Raw genomic sequence first — 13,021 nt, forward strand, 5'->3', positions numbered from 1 at the left:
GCCTCTGCCAGGGATCAAGTCTGAGTTCCTCACTGGTGCTGCAGGAACTGAGGGACAAACAGGCTGGGAGAAGAGGCATCAGCTCAGGTCGCCCACCGGGAAGAGCAGGGCGACCTTTGAGCCCCCACGTCACCTACTGGGAAAAGCACCATAAAAGAAGTTGTAAAATAAGGACGAAAATTCTGAGAAACAACTGAGCACATCAGATCCCAGTGCAGGTTACCTGAATCTGACCACAGGGACCCAGCCGCTGCGTCCTCTCTGCAGCCCTCCCCCACCCCAGCCATATTCAGGCCCCTGCCCGAGCTTCTTGGGAACACCAGGCACACTAAGGGCTCCTAGTGAAAACACATACAACACTCAGGCTAGACGACTTGAAATTGCCAGTTCAAAAGTGGTGGCTATGACAGCTTCCTACAGTTCAACCTAACATGACTTCACGTCGGCGTGTGAGAACCAGAGTCGGTGTCGGCACTCCCCACGTCTTCGCCCATCCCCAGCTGATTTCACACCGACTCTGCTAATGCATCTAACGGGAAGAGCATTTCACTGAACTAAACCAACCTAGAAATACAAGGTTTCAAACATCAGGATGAAAACAAATTAATGGATCACTAGGAAATTAGCCTTACACTTCTTAAGCATGTAAGAACCCTTTACAAGACAACTTCATCTAAACTCAGGTGGCCTGGTTAAGCAGTGTGTGCTGCATTTGAAGTCAAAGTGCATTCCTGGGCTGCACACAGTAATAATGTGGCTAACAGGACCTGCTACCCGACTACCAACCTCTATCATCTATACATATGCACATACGGATTTCAAAAAGTCAACCTTTTACATAAATATTTATATATACATTTAGGAGATATTATCAAAATCAAAGCAAATTACAAAAAAGGGGAAAAATCTCACATAATCCTAGTTAAAAACTTCCATATACTAAACATTTCTCATTTCTTTAAGAAACAAGGCTTCAATCCTATAGGAAGCCCTGTAAGACAGGTGATGCCATCTAAGATACATTACCAGAGAAGCTGTTGAACTGGTTCTGGAGTGGTGTGTGTGTACTTGCAAGCAACACATAACCAACATTTCTGTGTATCTAACTTTGAGCTTTCTAAGAATGGTTTTCTCAGGATCACTGAAACAAGGAACACTGATATTGCAGGACCTTGCTGGGGATAAATCCAGTGTCTACCCCAGAGGTGATTTAAAAGCCATGAGCAGTATCCTTGAGTACCTGTTTGCACAGTTACACATCTTATCATCATTTTGCCTTTTCCTTTCTCGGCATCGACTCCTTCCCACGAGAGATGAGTGGGTAACCGAGGATTACTCCAAGACTGACTCTCACCCACCGCCTCCTCTCCCACCTCCCCTCAGCACTCTCCGCTGCTCAGCTTCGGAGGAGTGAGCGCTGCGGGCAGGAGAGCGCCCCAGGAAGGAGGACGGGGAGAAGGGAGCAACCATTACTGGACAAGCACCCTGTGCTGGCATCAGAGCAGAAGCTCTGTGCATAATTCCCGCACACCACACTCTGGGCCTGGGACACAGGCATTCTGATGCATATTTACAGATGAGGATGCCCAGTGAAGGCCACTGCCTCCACTCTCATTGCTTGCAGGGCAGCTAGACCCAGAAGCGGGCACAGAGTTGCCGTGTCTTGTCTGGCCCATGCTTTGTCATTCACGCTCACTGCACCCACCCACACTCCTCACGCGTTCTTACTCAGAAATGCTCACCTCTCCAAATCACTCACTCTACAGTCCCTGAAGCATGAAGAGAGTGAAATGATGGATTTAAGCAGGAGAAATTTATATTTTACCAGCATTTCTCTACGTGGTGAACAGTCCTATAAAAATGAAACTTTATGGTACTAACAGCATATTTAATCCATGGAGGACCTTTTCCATCACAAGAAAAATCACAGAAAAGTCTATTCAGGTCATTTTTGATACATCAGGACTGTATCTGAAACTTCATAACCATAGTTACGGGAAGAGAAAAATTAACAAAACAGCAAATTATCCTCATCACCCCTGGCAAAAACGCTTACAACTAAAAATTTAAGTGTAGGGGCCAGCCCAGTGGCACAGTGGTTAAGTACACACGTTCTGCTTCAGTGGCCCAGGGGTTCGCCGGTTCGGATCCCGGGTGCGGACATGGCACCACTTGGCAAAAAGCCATGCTGTGGCAGGCGTCCCACGTATAAAGTAGAGGAAGATGGGCACAGACGTTAGCTCAGGGCCAGTCTTCCTCAGCAAACAGAGGAGGATTGGCAGCAGATGTTAGCTCAGGGCTAATCTTCCTCAAAAAAACAAAATAAATAAAAAATAAAATAAATAAAAATTTAAGTGTAATTTTTGCAAGCAAAAGTAAGTTCTTTTAATATCTGCATGACATTTTTATAATGCCAGAACATGTACATACTTAAAAAAGGAAAAAGAACTTTATAAAACTTCACAGATCGTTGTATTTTTTAGTTTTCTTTTTTTAATTCAGCACCATAATAAAACAAAACAGCTGGTGACAGCTATTTTGACAAAACAATGGCTCTTTCAGCTTAATTTCTACTGATGCTAGCAATCCTCACACAGTGCATCTCCTCCGTATTTACTGAAATGACTCTGTGGGCTGCAAGACAGCAACAAAAGGAACACACATAAAGAGAACTATCATGGAGCTGAGCAAAAAGTAACAATTAAAGTGCTGGAAAAAACCTAAGTCATTTTACAGACTAAATTACCAAACCCATAATGCATTCAAAGTAGGCAGCCATGAACATATGATATCTACCATGATAGGATAATGCAAAAGGGAACGTCAGCGTTAATTCTACAAAACCGGTGCTTCCATACACGCAGTCACAAGACTCATACTCAGATTTCAAACACAAGAATCGGAAGACTGCGAATGCAGACTTTGAAACTTCTAAACACTACACTGAAATCAATCCTTAAAAAGTATATCTGAGTATAAATATAATCCACCCATAAGTGTGGCAGCTTTAGGACTTCAACAAATGCATGGCAGCAGGAAAGAGGCGACAGGCTCACATCCCACAATAAAAAACGGTGAATGACGACAGAAGCCACCAGCTAACCATGACCCTTGTCTCAGTTCACTGACTTACACTTCAGAAGAGGGGTCTGCCCTGTGCACAGAGTGGGCACTCTCACTGCTCACAGGCCTCAGGCGGGCACAGAGGCAGTGCATCCTGCCGCATCCGGGGTGCCAGCCAGAGCACTCTCCTCTCTGTAGACTCGCTCCCAGAGCATGACCTCCGTCCGCCCCCCCCCCACCACTCTGTCCCGCGCCACGCGGAGGAGGCCCAGAGGTACCCCCCCCCACCCCGCCACCCCAGGGAAACGCTGCACTTACACTTCAGCTGGGACACCAACAGTCATTAAAGTAATAGCACAGAAGAGAGCAGAAACAGCACAAACCTACCAGCGCTTCCCTTTAAAGGCCTCAACATTTTAGGAAACTTGAACGTCAGAATTGCTTTAAATGTCATCTTCAGGACAGATCCTCACTTCCATGGGGAAAATAGTTAGAAGCTTTCCTCAAAATTGTACACCCCACTCTCTTTCCACACCTTCAACCCAACCCTAGACAATCAACTCCCCCAAAAAAGAGGGAGAAGGAGAGAGGAGCAAATAAAGAAGACTTACAATTTTACGCTAACATTCTACCTGTTTTCTATTTCTCTCTCCCATCACTGCACCAACAATTCCTGAAGAATTTTCAGAGACACAAATTTAATCCTTGTATGTCACTTTTGCAGAAATTTCATTTAATTCCTAACTCCCAGGAGCAGACGGCAGAATACATAACTGAACGCTCGCTTCCTGGTTCCAGGGAGGTACATGCTCACACAGCCCACTCCCAGAAAGGCGAAGAGGAGGAGGACCTCACGGAGAGAGGGCTGGGGAGGGGTCCTGTGGGCTTTCACTCCTGTGGACACAGTGTCTCCTAATCTCCCTTCTTTTCATCACCACGTCCAAGACCGCTGCTTCCTCTGAGGACTGGAGATGCTTTACTGCAAATGGAGGCTCATAAGATTTTAACCCCTTAGTATTTAAGCGCACTGAGAAACAGTAAATGCCCAGGGTCGTTTTTTTGGACAGAAGATAAGAAAACAAAGCAATCAGCATTTATTGAGCATTTATCATCTTCACTCAGTTCTGATCAGTTTATATGTTTTGCTCAATGCTTACAATAACCCAACGAGCAAGCACTTTCGGAGAGGGGACCTGAAACCCAGAGAAGTGAAGTAACTCCCAGGCCTGCCAGCCTGAGAGTGGCAGTCGGGGCTCAAACTGGGTCTGACTGACCCCAAGGCCCAGGCCCCGCTCCGTGCAACCCAGCCGCCCTCACAGGGCGCCACACTTGAGCCTCACTCGCTTCATAAACAGCACACAAGGCTCGCTTACCAAAAGAGTTTCTAAGTTTTAAGTTAAAATATTTAGTTAAGAGTAAGTTGAAGTTAAATATCTAAATCAGAAGCACAGTAGTATTTATCTTAATGCTACCAAAACAATCTTTCCATTTATGGTTTTAAAAGTCTCTGAAATGTTTTCAAAAGAAACTATAAATATTTTGCTAAAACACTTTTTAATAAAAATCTGCATCTCTTTCAGAAGCAGAAACGGAGCCTCTTTGCTGTCTACCATCTGCAGCCACAGAGCAGAGCCAGTCCCCACTAACGACGGTGACGCCGCTCTGCGCTCTTGCAGTTCTCAGAAACCAGACATGGCCTTGCCTCACCAAACTAGCAGAAAACCTGTGCACTCTGCTTCACTTGTTTTAATTTTGCTTCAGGTTGAAAAGCTAAAGTGAATGCTGTCCAATTGAATACTGTGCCTGTAAAACCCAGTCCTGACTTTAAATGGGCATTTTCTCTTACAGCACATCTAACTCAGTACCACGTATTCCTAACTATATGAACTGAGAGAAATGTGATTCTGTAGCCAGATCTAGCTTGCAGCTACATTCCAGAATACTTACCAGCTCCTTCAACCCACTGTCCAAAGGGCTCTAGGCTTCAAAAAGCATCCTTTTTATTACAAAAATTCTCATCAGCATTTCAGAACATTCCTACCAGGACTTCCCAGGCACTAATTTTGAGGGATAATTAAAATAAAATGATCATCAGGGAATAAACAACTGAATATCAGCATTGCACTTCATGAACTATCGACAGAAATGAGCTCTTCTGGAGGGCCCAAGAAGTCCTCTCGTTCCCATGAAGAATGCCTGAGTGAGCTCACCTGTGCTCCGTGAGAACGTTCACTGCAGATGGGTGATTGGCACAATACGCAAGGTACAAGGTTTTCATTTGTGGCATCAGATTTAAAAAGCAGCCGCCGACTCTCTGCTGAGCTTCAGGCAACCTGGAGACACACAACACAAGAGAAATAATTGTAAATTTTACAGCAGGAAGGAAAATTGCTAAGTAATGAACACAGAAAATTTGAGTGAGAAAGGCCTCTTTGTGTACCACCTCTATGAAAACCAAACATACAAACCCCAGAAAGTATCTGTTCACACCACGCATCTGGCGGGGAGAAGCACCCACCTTGACAGGTGCTCTGCTCTGCCGCAGTGGAGTAACCCGTCCTTCTCTCCAGCACCCAGACGCCAGGACCTGTGCACAGCAGAGCCACAAACCCACAAGTCCAGGCTTCTTGGGGCAGTGAGAAGAACAGATGTCATGAAGCCTTACATTTTTCATAAAACAAACAGAATTATAAAATATAGCTCTTTGGTTAGTAAGGCTTTCTACTGAAGAAGCATCAAGATAGGGACACGAAAAAGTACAAGAGCCCCTTTCCCTTCAGGTGAAGACTGGCCCCTGAGCACACCCGGAGACCCTCTCCTTCCTGACCCAAACTCTAAGGACAGCTGCCACGACTCTTTAGAAGGCGAAAACTCACAGGAACAAAAAGAAGAGAAGAAGGGTGATCAGAACCAACCCTGGAAGCTGAAAAGCAGATCATGAGTGGTCATGACTGGGCGGGCAAATCTGACTCCAAGACGGAGGCCGAGCCTCAGCAACCAGACCCTTGGACTGCGGGGCCACAAACAGCTGGGTGAAGGTCTGCGAGGCAGGAAGGCACCGTCTCTGCCCACTGTCAGGTCCCTGGCTGGGGGCACCAGCAGTGACTGGGAGCAGGGGTCCTTGCAGTGAAAACGGGGCATGAGAGGACACTGACCAACCCTCCCTGCACCCCAAGTCCCCTTTGCCCCACCCAGAACCTCGGAGCACTGACAGGAAGGATTATACCCTTCAGGCAAGGAAATCGGAAGAGCCTTCTCTTCTCCCTAGGGAGTATCACCCCAAAAGAGAAAAAAACGACCAAAAAATATACACTAGGAGGCCCCAACAAACAACAGCCAACAAGTCTCAACTCATGGTCAACACTTCCACTCAGTTGTTTTCATGCGCCAATCTGATTTATAAGACACAGAAGGATCACTAAACATCGAAAAAACACCTAACAGGAACAACAGATAACAAAAGGTGGAAGATATGAAGGAGAAAAAACACGATAGTTACTCTTCAAGGAGTAGAAAAATATTCAAAAGAATTGTAATTAATGCTGAAAGAAGTAACGGAAGACACAGTATCCATGAAAAAAGAAAAGCACGCTTTTAAAATAAGAACATTCAGGACACAAATAAAAGAGCTTTTGGAAATTAAAATGACGACAGCAAAACTGAAAAAGTCAACAGGAAATCTGGAAAATGCAGTTCTGAACTCTCTCAGATTAATAGGAAAGAAAGAGAAGATCAGAAGACCAGGGCAAGCAGTCCCACATCAGGAAAGAAGTTCCAGATACAGAAAACAAACAAAATAAACAGCAGTAAATCAAAGACATGATCACAAAACTCAGCAGACTGAACGATATGAGTCTCCATATGCAAAGTGCCCCAAGCGCCAAATGCAGAGAGATCCAAACCAAGACGCAAGGGTTCTAGAAACAGACACCAAAAGCTTTGAGGGAGAAACACAAGTTTCAAATAAACAGCCTGACACTTGTCAATAACACTGAACCATGAAACTAGACCCATAAGATTCTAGCGCTGGAGATGTGCTTTGAAATCACATTTCTATGGAGTCAAGCAGTCCAAACAAGTAAGGAAATCACGGCCAGAGCTTTTCAGGGCTTCCCAGGGACAGTGCGTGGCAGCCCAGGGACAGAAGGTCAGTCTCTGATGCCGAGATTCTGCAGCCACCAAGCCCTCCACTGACACACAGGGGGTGAATCTCACGACCTGAAATCACCCAGGTCAGTGCCCACTTCTACAAACGTGCACAAGGAACCCCAAATCCCCTCCAAATAAGCTCAAATGCCATGCCTTGCTTCTTAATAAGGACAGCCCAGGCAGAACCAGAACTGTGCCCTGTGCCTAAGCGAGTCTGTTCTCTCGAGTTAAATATCTGTACCTCACCCGGGCTGGCTAGTAATTGGACGGTTCAGAAAGACAGCTTTCAAACAAAATAAACTACATCCTCTAGTTTCAATTTATATTTTGATAATGACCTAAAACAAATCCTACTTCATTGTGAAAATGTTACAGTAATGGTCCAAACAGTGTTTATGAAAATAATTCATTTCTATCTTAAGGTAAGCTTCATAACTAACTTTTGAACAAAATCAATAAACAATGTTTATTTAACCAACATAGCAATTACATTAAATACTTATATATTAAATATTTTCTTTGATAAGCTGAAGTCCCATCATATATAAGACAACTAACAGGAACTCAGCCTACTGGTATCTATGATACATTGAAAAGGAGTTTGCAACTAAAACATAACCAAAACATGCATGTTAACAAATGCTAGGGAAGCAGAGAAGCCTATGACAAGAAGTGATATCTATGTTCACCGGGTCTGAAAGGACAAGGAGGATCAAGGTAAGAGGAGAAGCAGAGAAAGCGAATGCAAACAAGGCGAACAGTAGGGAGAGCTGGCTGACGCAGTCTCAGCACCCCTGCCCGGGGGAGCTTTCTTTCTGAGCTAAGAACCCAGGAGGGAAGGGGCAGGAGAGAAGTCTGAAGCCAGAAGACAGACAGGAGCCCACGTGGGGGGGACTCCTAGAGATTACTAAAACTTCAGACCTGGTCTTCTAAATCAGCTTTTTCTCCCACAAGATGTCCCGTGCAAACATCTCAAAGAACAGTTTGTAAAACACTGCTGCGAACAAATAAATAACCAGCTGCCACCCAAAGTTTCCGAGCACAGCATTGACCAAACGAGGAAGAGCCTGGGCTGGTGTAGAGACAGACATGCAGGGGGCCAACTGGAGGCCAGGGCCCGGTTAGGAGGTCCATGCTGGAGGGAGGGAGGACAGGGCCGACCCAAGCCAGGGCGGGGCTGAGCAGAAAGGGCAGGGCAGGGGTAGGGCCAGAGATGGAACAACCAACTCAGGGCGGGAAGAGAAGAAGCTGTACAGAGACGTCCAGGGTTCCTAGAAAGAACAAACTGGTGAGCAGTGGTGTCTTTAACCAAGATAAGGACAGAGGAGAAAGGGGGTGACTAGGGGTGCAGAGAGAAGGGGACAACGACATGGATTCCTGGTGAGCTGAATTGAGGGTCTCGAGGAGATGAGCACAAAAAATATGGAGCAGACTGTTCGAAAAACAAATCGAGAGAGAGATCAGATCTGGAAAGGCTGATTGAAGAGGCAGGAGCCAAGAGTCAGCTGAGACACCTGGGCTGGTGGCGATTATGCCACAAAAATTACAAAGAGCAGAGGGCTCAGGACAGGGCTGTGAGGATCTGCAGCAGGTAAAACGGGCCAGAAGCAACCGACTGAGAAAGGGAAGAAAGGCGGCTAAAAAACGATAAGATGAAATTCCTGTAATCCCAATCACTCTGTCTCCCCAAACTGCCACTTAGGATGCTTCCTTAGTCATCCCCAACACTGATTTCCTAAATACTTAGTCACTTTCGCTTTTTCTTTCTCATCCCACGTGAAACTCTCCTGACTTTTCAGTTTATGACACAGCTACAGCCTCCTTCCAAGGAACTGATTAATGTCTGATGAGAGTAAGATTAAAAATACATTGTGTTGTTGTCTACCACTCCAAATACAGGCAATGATGGTCTTAACTAGCTGGTGGTTAAAAATAAGTCATGTTCCCTCCAGCTGTTTTAGAAGAAAGATAATTAAAATATTCACAGTAAAAAATAAAATCCAGAACAAGGAACTGAATGATCATGCCAATGCATTAGATCATTCATTAAATCCAGTAAAGCGTTCTGCACTTCCACCCTGACTCCGTGGTTGCCCACCGCCCGTTAGCTACCTCCAAAAGGAATATGGCAAAGGGCAGAGAGAGCAGAGAAGCAAGCACCATGTCATCACCGTCTGCAGAACAACTTCACCCAGATCAAGACAGGACTACGGAAAGTCATCCAGCCTACACATCCTTTAACATCACGTCGGAGGGCAAAGAGCAAAACCAGCTGAATATGATGCCTGCGACCTGGGAGGGGGAGGAAAAGGACCTTGATCTGGAGGCATACAGACCTGTTCTTCCAGAATGTCCGAAGTCAGCTGAGTTTCATTTATTACTAAATTACAAAAGGCCTACAGGAAAAGGCTCAAACACAATGGAGGGCTGCAGGAAGCAAGAGGAAGCATCTCCACCTGGAAAAACCCGCCCCAGCTGCTGCCACCGTGACCACCCACCTGCTGACCTGTATTCAACCCTCGCGGTGCAGACTACCACCCCCACCCGGGTCCTACACTTAAGGAAACCAAGACACCCAGAGGCCTGGCCACACCTCTTCCCAAACAGTGGGTGGGGTGGGTGGAGCCACAAACCCCAGGGCCCACTGCCTGTCAGATATCCCCACTCAATGCACGCAAGCACCTCAAAGGGAACTCACTCCCTCATCCCCAAGCCTTTTCTCAGTCTTCATCTGTTAGTGACACTAATATTCTCTCAATCGATTTAACTCAACATCACAATTTTTTTAAAACCATCCTCAGAGTAGCGAAAATCATAAAAATAGCAGTTCCAACCATTTTTTGAAAAAAAAGTTCAAACAACAAACCTGCTTAGAAATTAAGTCTCTAGAAAAGTAAATTCTTTCTTAAGAGTAGTTCTTAAGATCTACTGACTTGATGATCTACTGACCATAGATTTATTCAACATTTACTACCTATTAGCATTACGGAAGTCAATAACTGGGAATACAAAGAATAAGACACAGTCTTGTCCCCCAAGAGCACCCATGAACCAGCACCACAATGGTCCAACCTTTGCTCCTAAAGGGTATGTCTCTGTCAACCTTCAAAAACAGAAACCACTTTAAGAGGCAAAGCATTTATTTGGGATTAAGGAATTGCAATTTGGGGAGCACAGACTCAGGCAGAAACCCAAATAGCGTCCCACTAGGGAATAAAAGTCAGGGGCTTTTAGAGGCAAAGAAGGGAGATTTACTACAAAGAATGTTAACTGCAGTTGGAGGCAGAGAGCTGGTCTTGGCTAAACACGGACTGACTAATGCCTATCTTCAGAAAGTGCACCAGCCTCAGTCTTTGTGATCAGCACGCCCATTGTCCTGCTGACTTCTCAAACCACTGCTGCTTGGCCCAGTAGGAAGGTTTGGACCAGTCCAAGGTTCAAGACAGCAAGGCAGTTCTCTGAAAGGCAGCTCCATCTTAAAATGGCTCCACTATGGTCAATTTTGACATTTCCTTACAGGCATCCACAGATGATGGCATTCTATAAACTCCGTTGCCAGACGGCCAGGAAACATCATCTACTACGTGGCAGAAACAATCATAAGCCTGCATGAAGCTTTTCGATGAAAAGGTGTCCCAGGTATCACCGTGGGACACAAAGCAACAGCAGGGAAGCCATGAGACATTTTTATTCAAACAACTGGGTTGTACCTGATCATTTAACCTCAGATACACCTTGTTAGCCCTGAGCGTCACCAACAGGGCCAAGGCCACAGGAAGCACATGCAAAGGAGACAAGAAGAGGAAAGGACCTGGAAAACGAGGATGGAGAGAAAGGAAAACCCCAGAACATTCCGTGAAGAGTGGCAGGGTGGGTCGCAGCCACCCCAGCAACGACGACACACACGACACAAGCCCCTGAGAAGCGCACAGGCTGGGCTCCGGGGTGCAGCAAGGGGGCGCCGGCTGCCTCAAGAGCAAATCTGAGCCCCTCTACGCTCTGCCTGCCTGCACCTTGGCACCACACCTAATGAAGGGCTACAGAATAGAGGGTACTTCGCCATTTTTTTAAGAGGGGGTATTAGAAGAGCATCATGTCATTACCAAAATGAATAAATAGGAATAAAATTTGGTGCAATAACAAGGACATTCTGCAAAAGAACTTTTGAGCTTTTTTTTTTAAAGTTTGGCGCCTGAGCGAACATCTGTTGCCAATTTTTTCTTCTTCTTCTTCTACTTCTCCCCAAATCCCCCCAGTACATAGTTGTACATATATTTTTTGGTCATGGGTCCTTCTAGTTGTGGCATGTGGGATGCTGCCTCAGCATGGCCTGATGAGCAGTGCCATGTCCGCGCCCAGGAGGCCACGGGGCGGGCCCCTGAGATTTTATTTTCCACAGAACTTAACCGGCTTTTCATCATAAAATACAAGCACACTCCCCAACTTACAAATGAGTTTTACCTGAAAAAACTGTCTTTTGGATTCCCAGAATTCATTTTCCCATAGAAACAGTTTTGTAAGCCACATTTCCATTCCCAGACCAGCCCAAAGAAAGTCTCTTTAAATCCTACTGTCATATATTCATTATTATTGATATTGATATGATAATGATAGTCATAAAACCATTATATTATAGGGATCGCTCTCTCATCTAAAAGAGTATTTCAAAACCATCTTGGTGAGCACTAGCCATCCCATCTCTGTCAGGGCTGACAGCGAGGCGGGGCCTGCTCCAGCGAGCATTAGCATGAAGAGGCAGTGCCCTGGGGAGAACCCGCAGGCCAAAGTGATGCTGAGAAGTAAAACCCTAAATCAGAGACTCTCCGGGAAAGGAGTCTTCGGAATCGGTGGTCTTTCACAGTGACTGGAGCTAGGATGTGGGTGATGGGGCCTGATGGCTCTCAATTTAGACCACCAGTTGCTAGCTGTGTGCCCCTGGGAAAAGTCAATCAACCTCTCTGTGCCCAGACTTTCTCATCTTTAAAAACCTACTCATGGGGCCAGCCTGGGGGTGCAGCAGTTAAGTTCGCTGCTCTACTTTATGAAAGAATGCTGATCACGACACCGCCAAACTTAAAATCCATTGATGGTTTCTAACTACTCTTTCAAAGTTGTCTATAATCCTTTAAAAGGTCCCGAGGACATGGCGACCTTGCTCTGGCCCCTCGTACTACCCGACTCAGCTCCCTGGTTCACAGGCTCAGGCACAGCAAGCTCCCGCCTTGGGGCTCTCTCCTCCTGTGCTACCATAACAAACACATTTGGTCTTTGCCCGTGCCTGGCACCAGGCTCCTAAAACCCCTGCAACTTCCTCAGTGACAGCGGTGCCTTCTGTTCCCCACAGTGAGTCCCTTCAACCACACAGAGTTTGGCTACTGAGGTGGCTCTTGGCAGCCCCTAGACAGCTTCAGGATGAAGGCTGGCTGCCAGAGGAACCAGCCACATGACTGGAGGGTTGGAACTTTCAGCCCCCACCTCCAGGGCGGGGAGAGGGGCCTGAAGGGAGCTGAGCACCAATGGCCAGTGACTTAATCAATCGAGCCTACATAATGAGACCTCCACAAACCCCTAAAGGACGGGCTCAAGAGCTTCCAGGTGCTCACCAGTGGAGGTGCTGGGAGGGTGGCATACCCCAAGAGGGCAGGGGAGCAACATCCCTCTCCCCCTCCCTCCCCCTAGGCAGCTCTTCCACGGCCTGTTCCTGAGTTACATCCTTTATAATAAACCAGCAAATGGAAGTAAAGCCACTTTCCTGAGTTCGGAGTCACTCTAGCAAATTACTGAAACTGGAGGGGAGCTGTGGGAACCC

General features: G+C 46.2%; 1 protein-coding gene across 6 annotated transcripts in view; it reads right to left on the reverse strand.

Annotated features, from left to right (window-relative positions):
* Positions 1-13,021, reverse strand: part of ARHGEF7 (Rho guanine nucleotide exchange factor 7) — a 155,394-nt gene that overhangs the window by 35,960 nt on the left and 106,413 nt on the right. For all 6 annotated transcript variants that reach the window (XM_046663779.1, XM_046663775.1, XM_046663780.1 and 3 more), the window contains one exon: positions 5,274-5,396. In XM_046663779.1, the coding sequence (XP_046519735.1) occupies positions 5,274-5,396 (123 nt within the window). The remainder of the gene's footprint in view (positions 1-5,273; positions 5,397-13,021) is intronic.

The sequence above is a fragment of the Equus quagga genome, chromosome 6 (genome assembly GCF_021613505.1).
Source record: "Equus quagga isolate Etosha38 chromosome 6, UCLA_HA_Equagga_1.0, whole genome shotgun sequence".
In the NCBI taxonomy this organism is placed as follows: domain Eukaryota; kingdom Metazoa; phylum Chordata; class Mammalia; order Perissodactyla; family Equidae; genus Equus; species Equus quagga.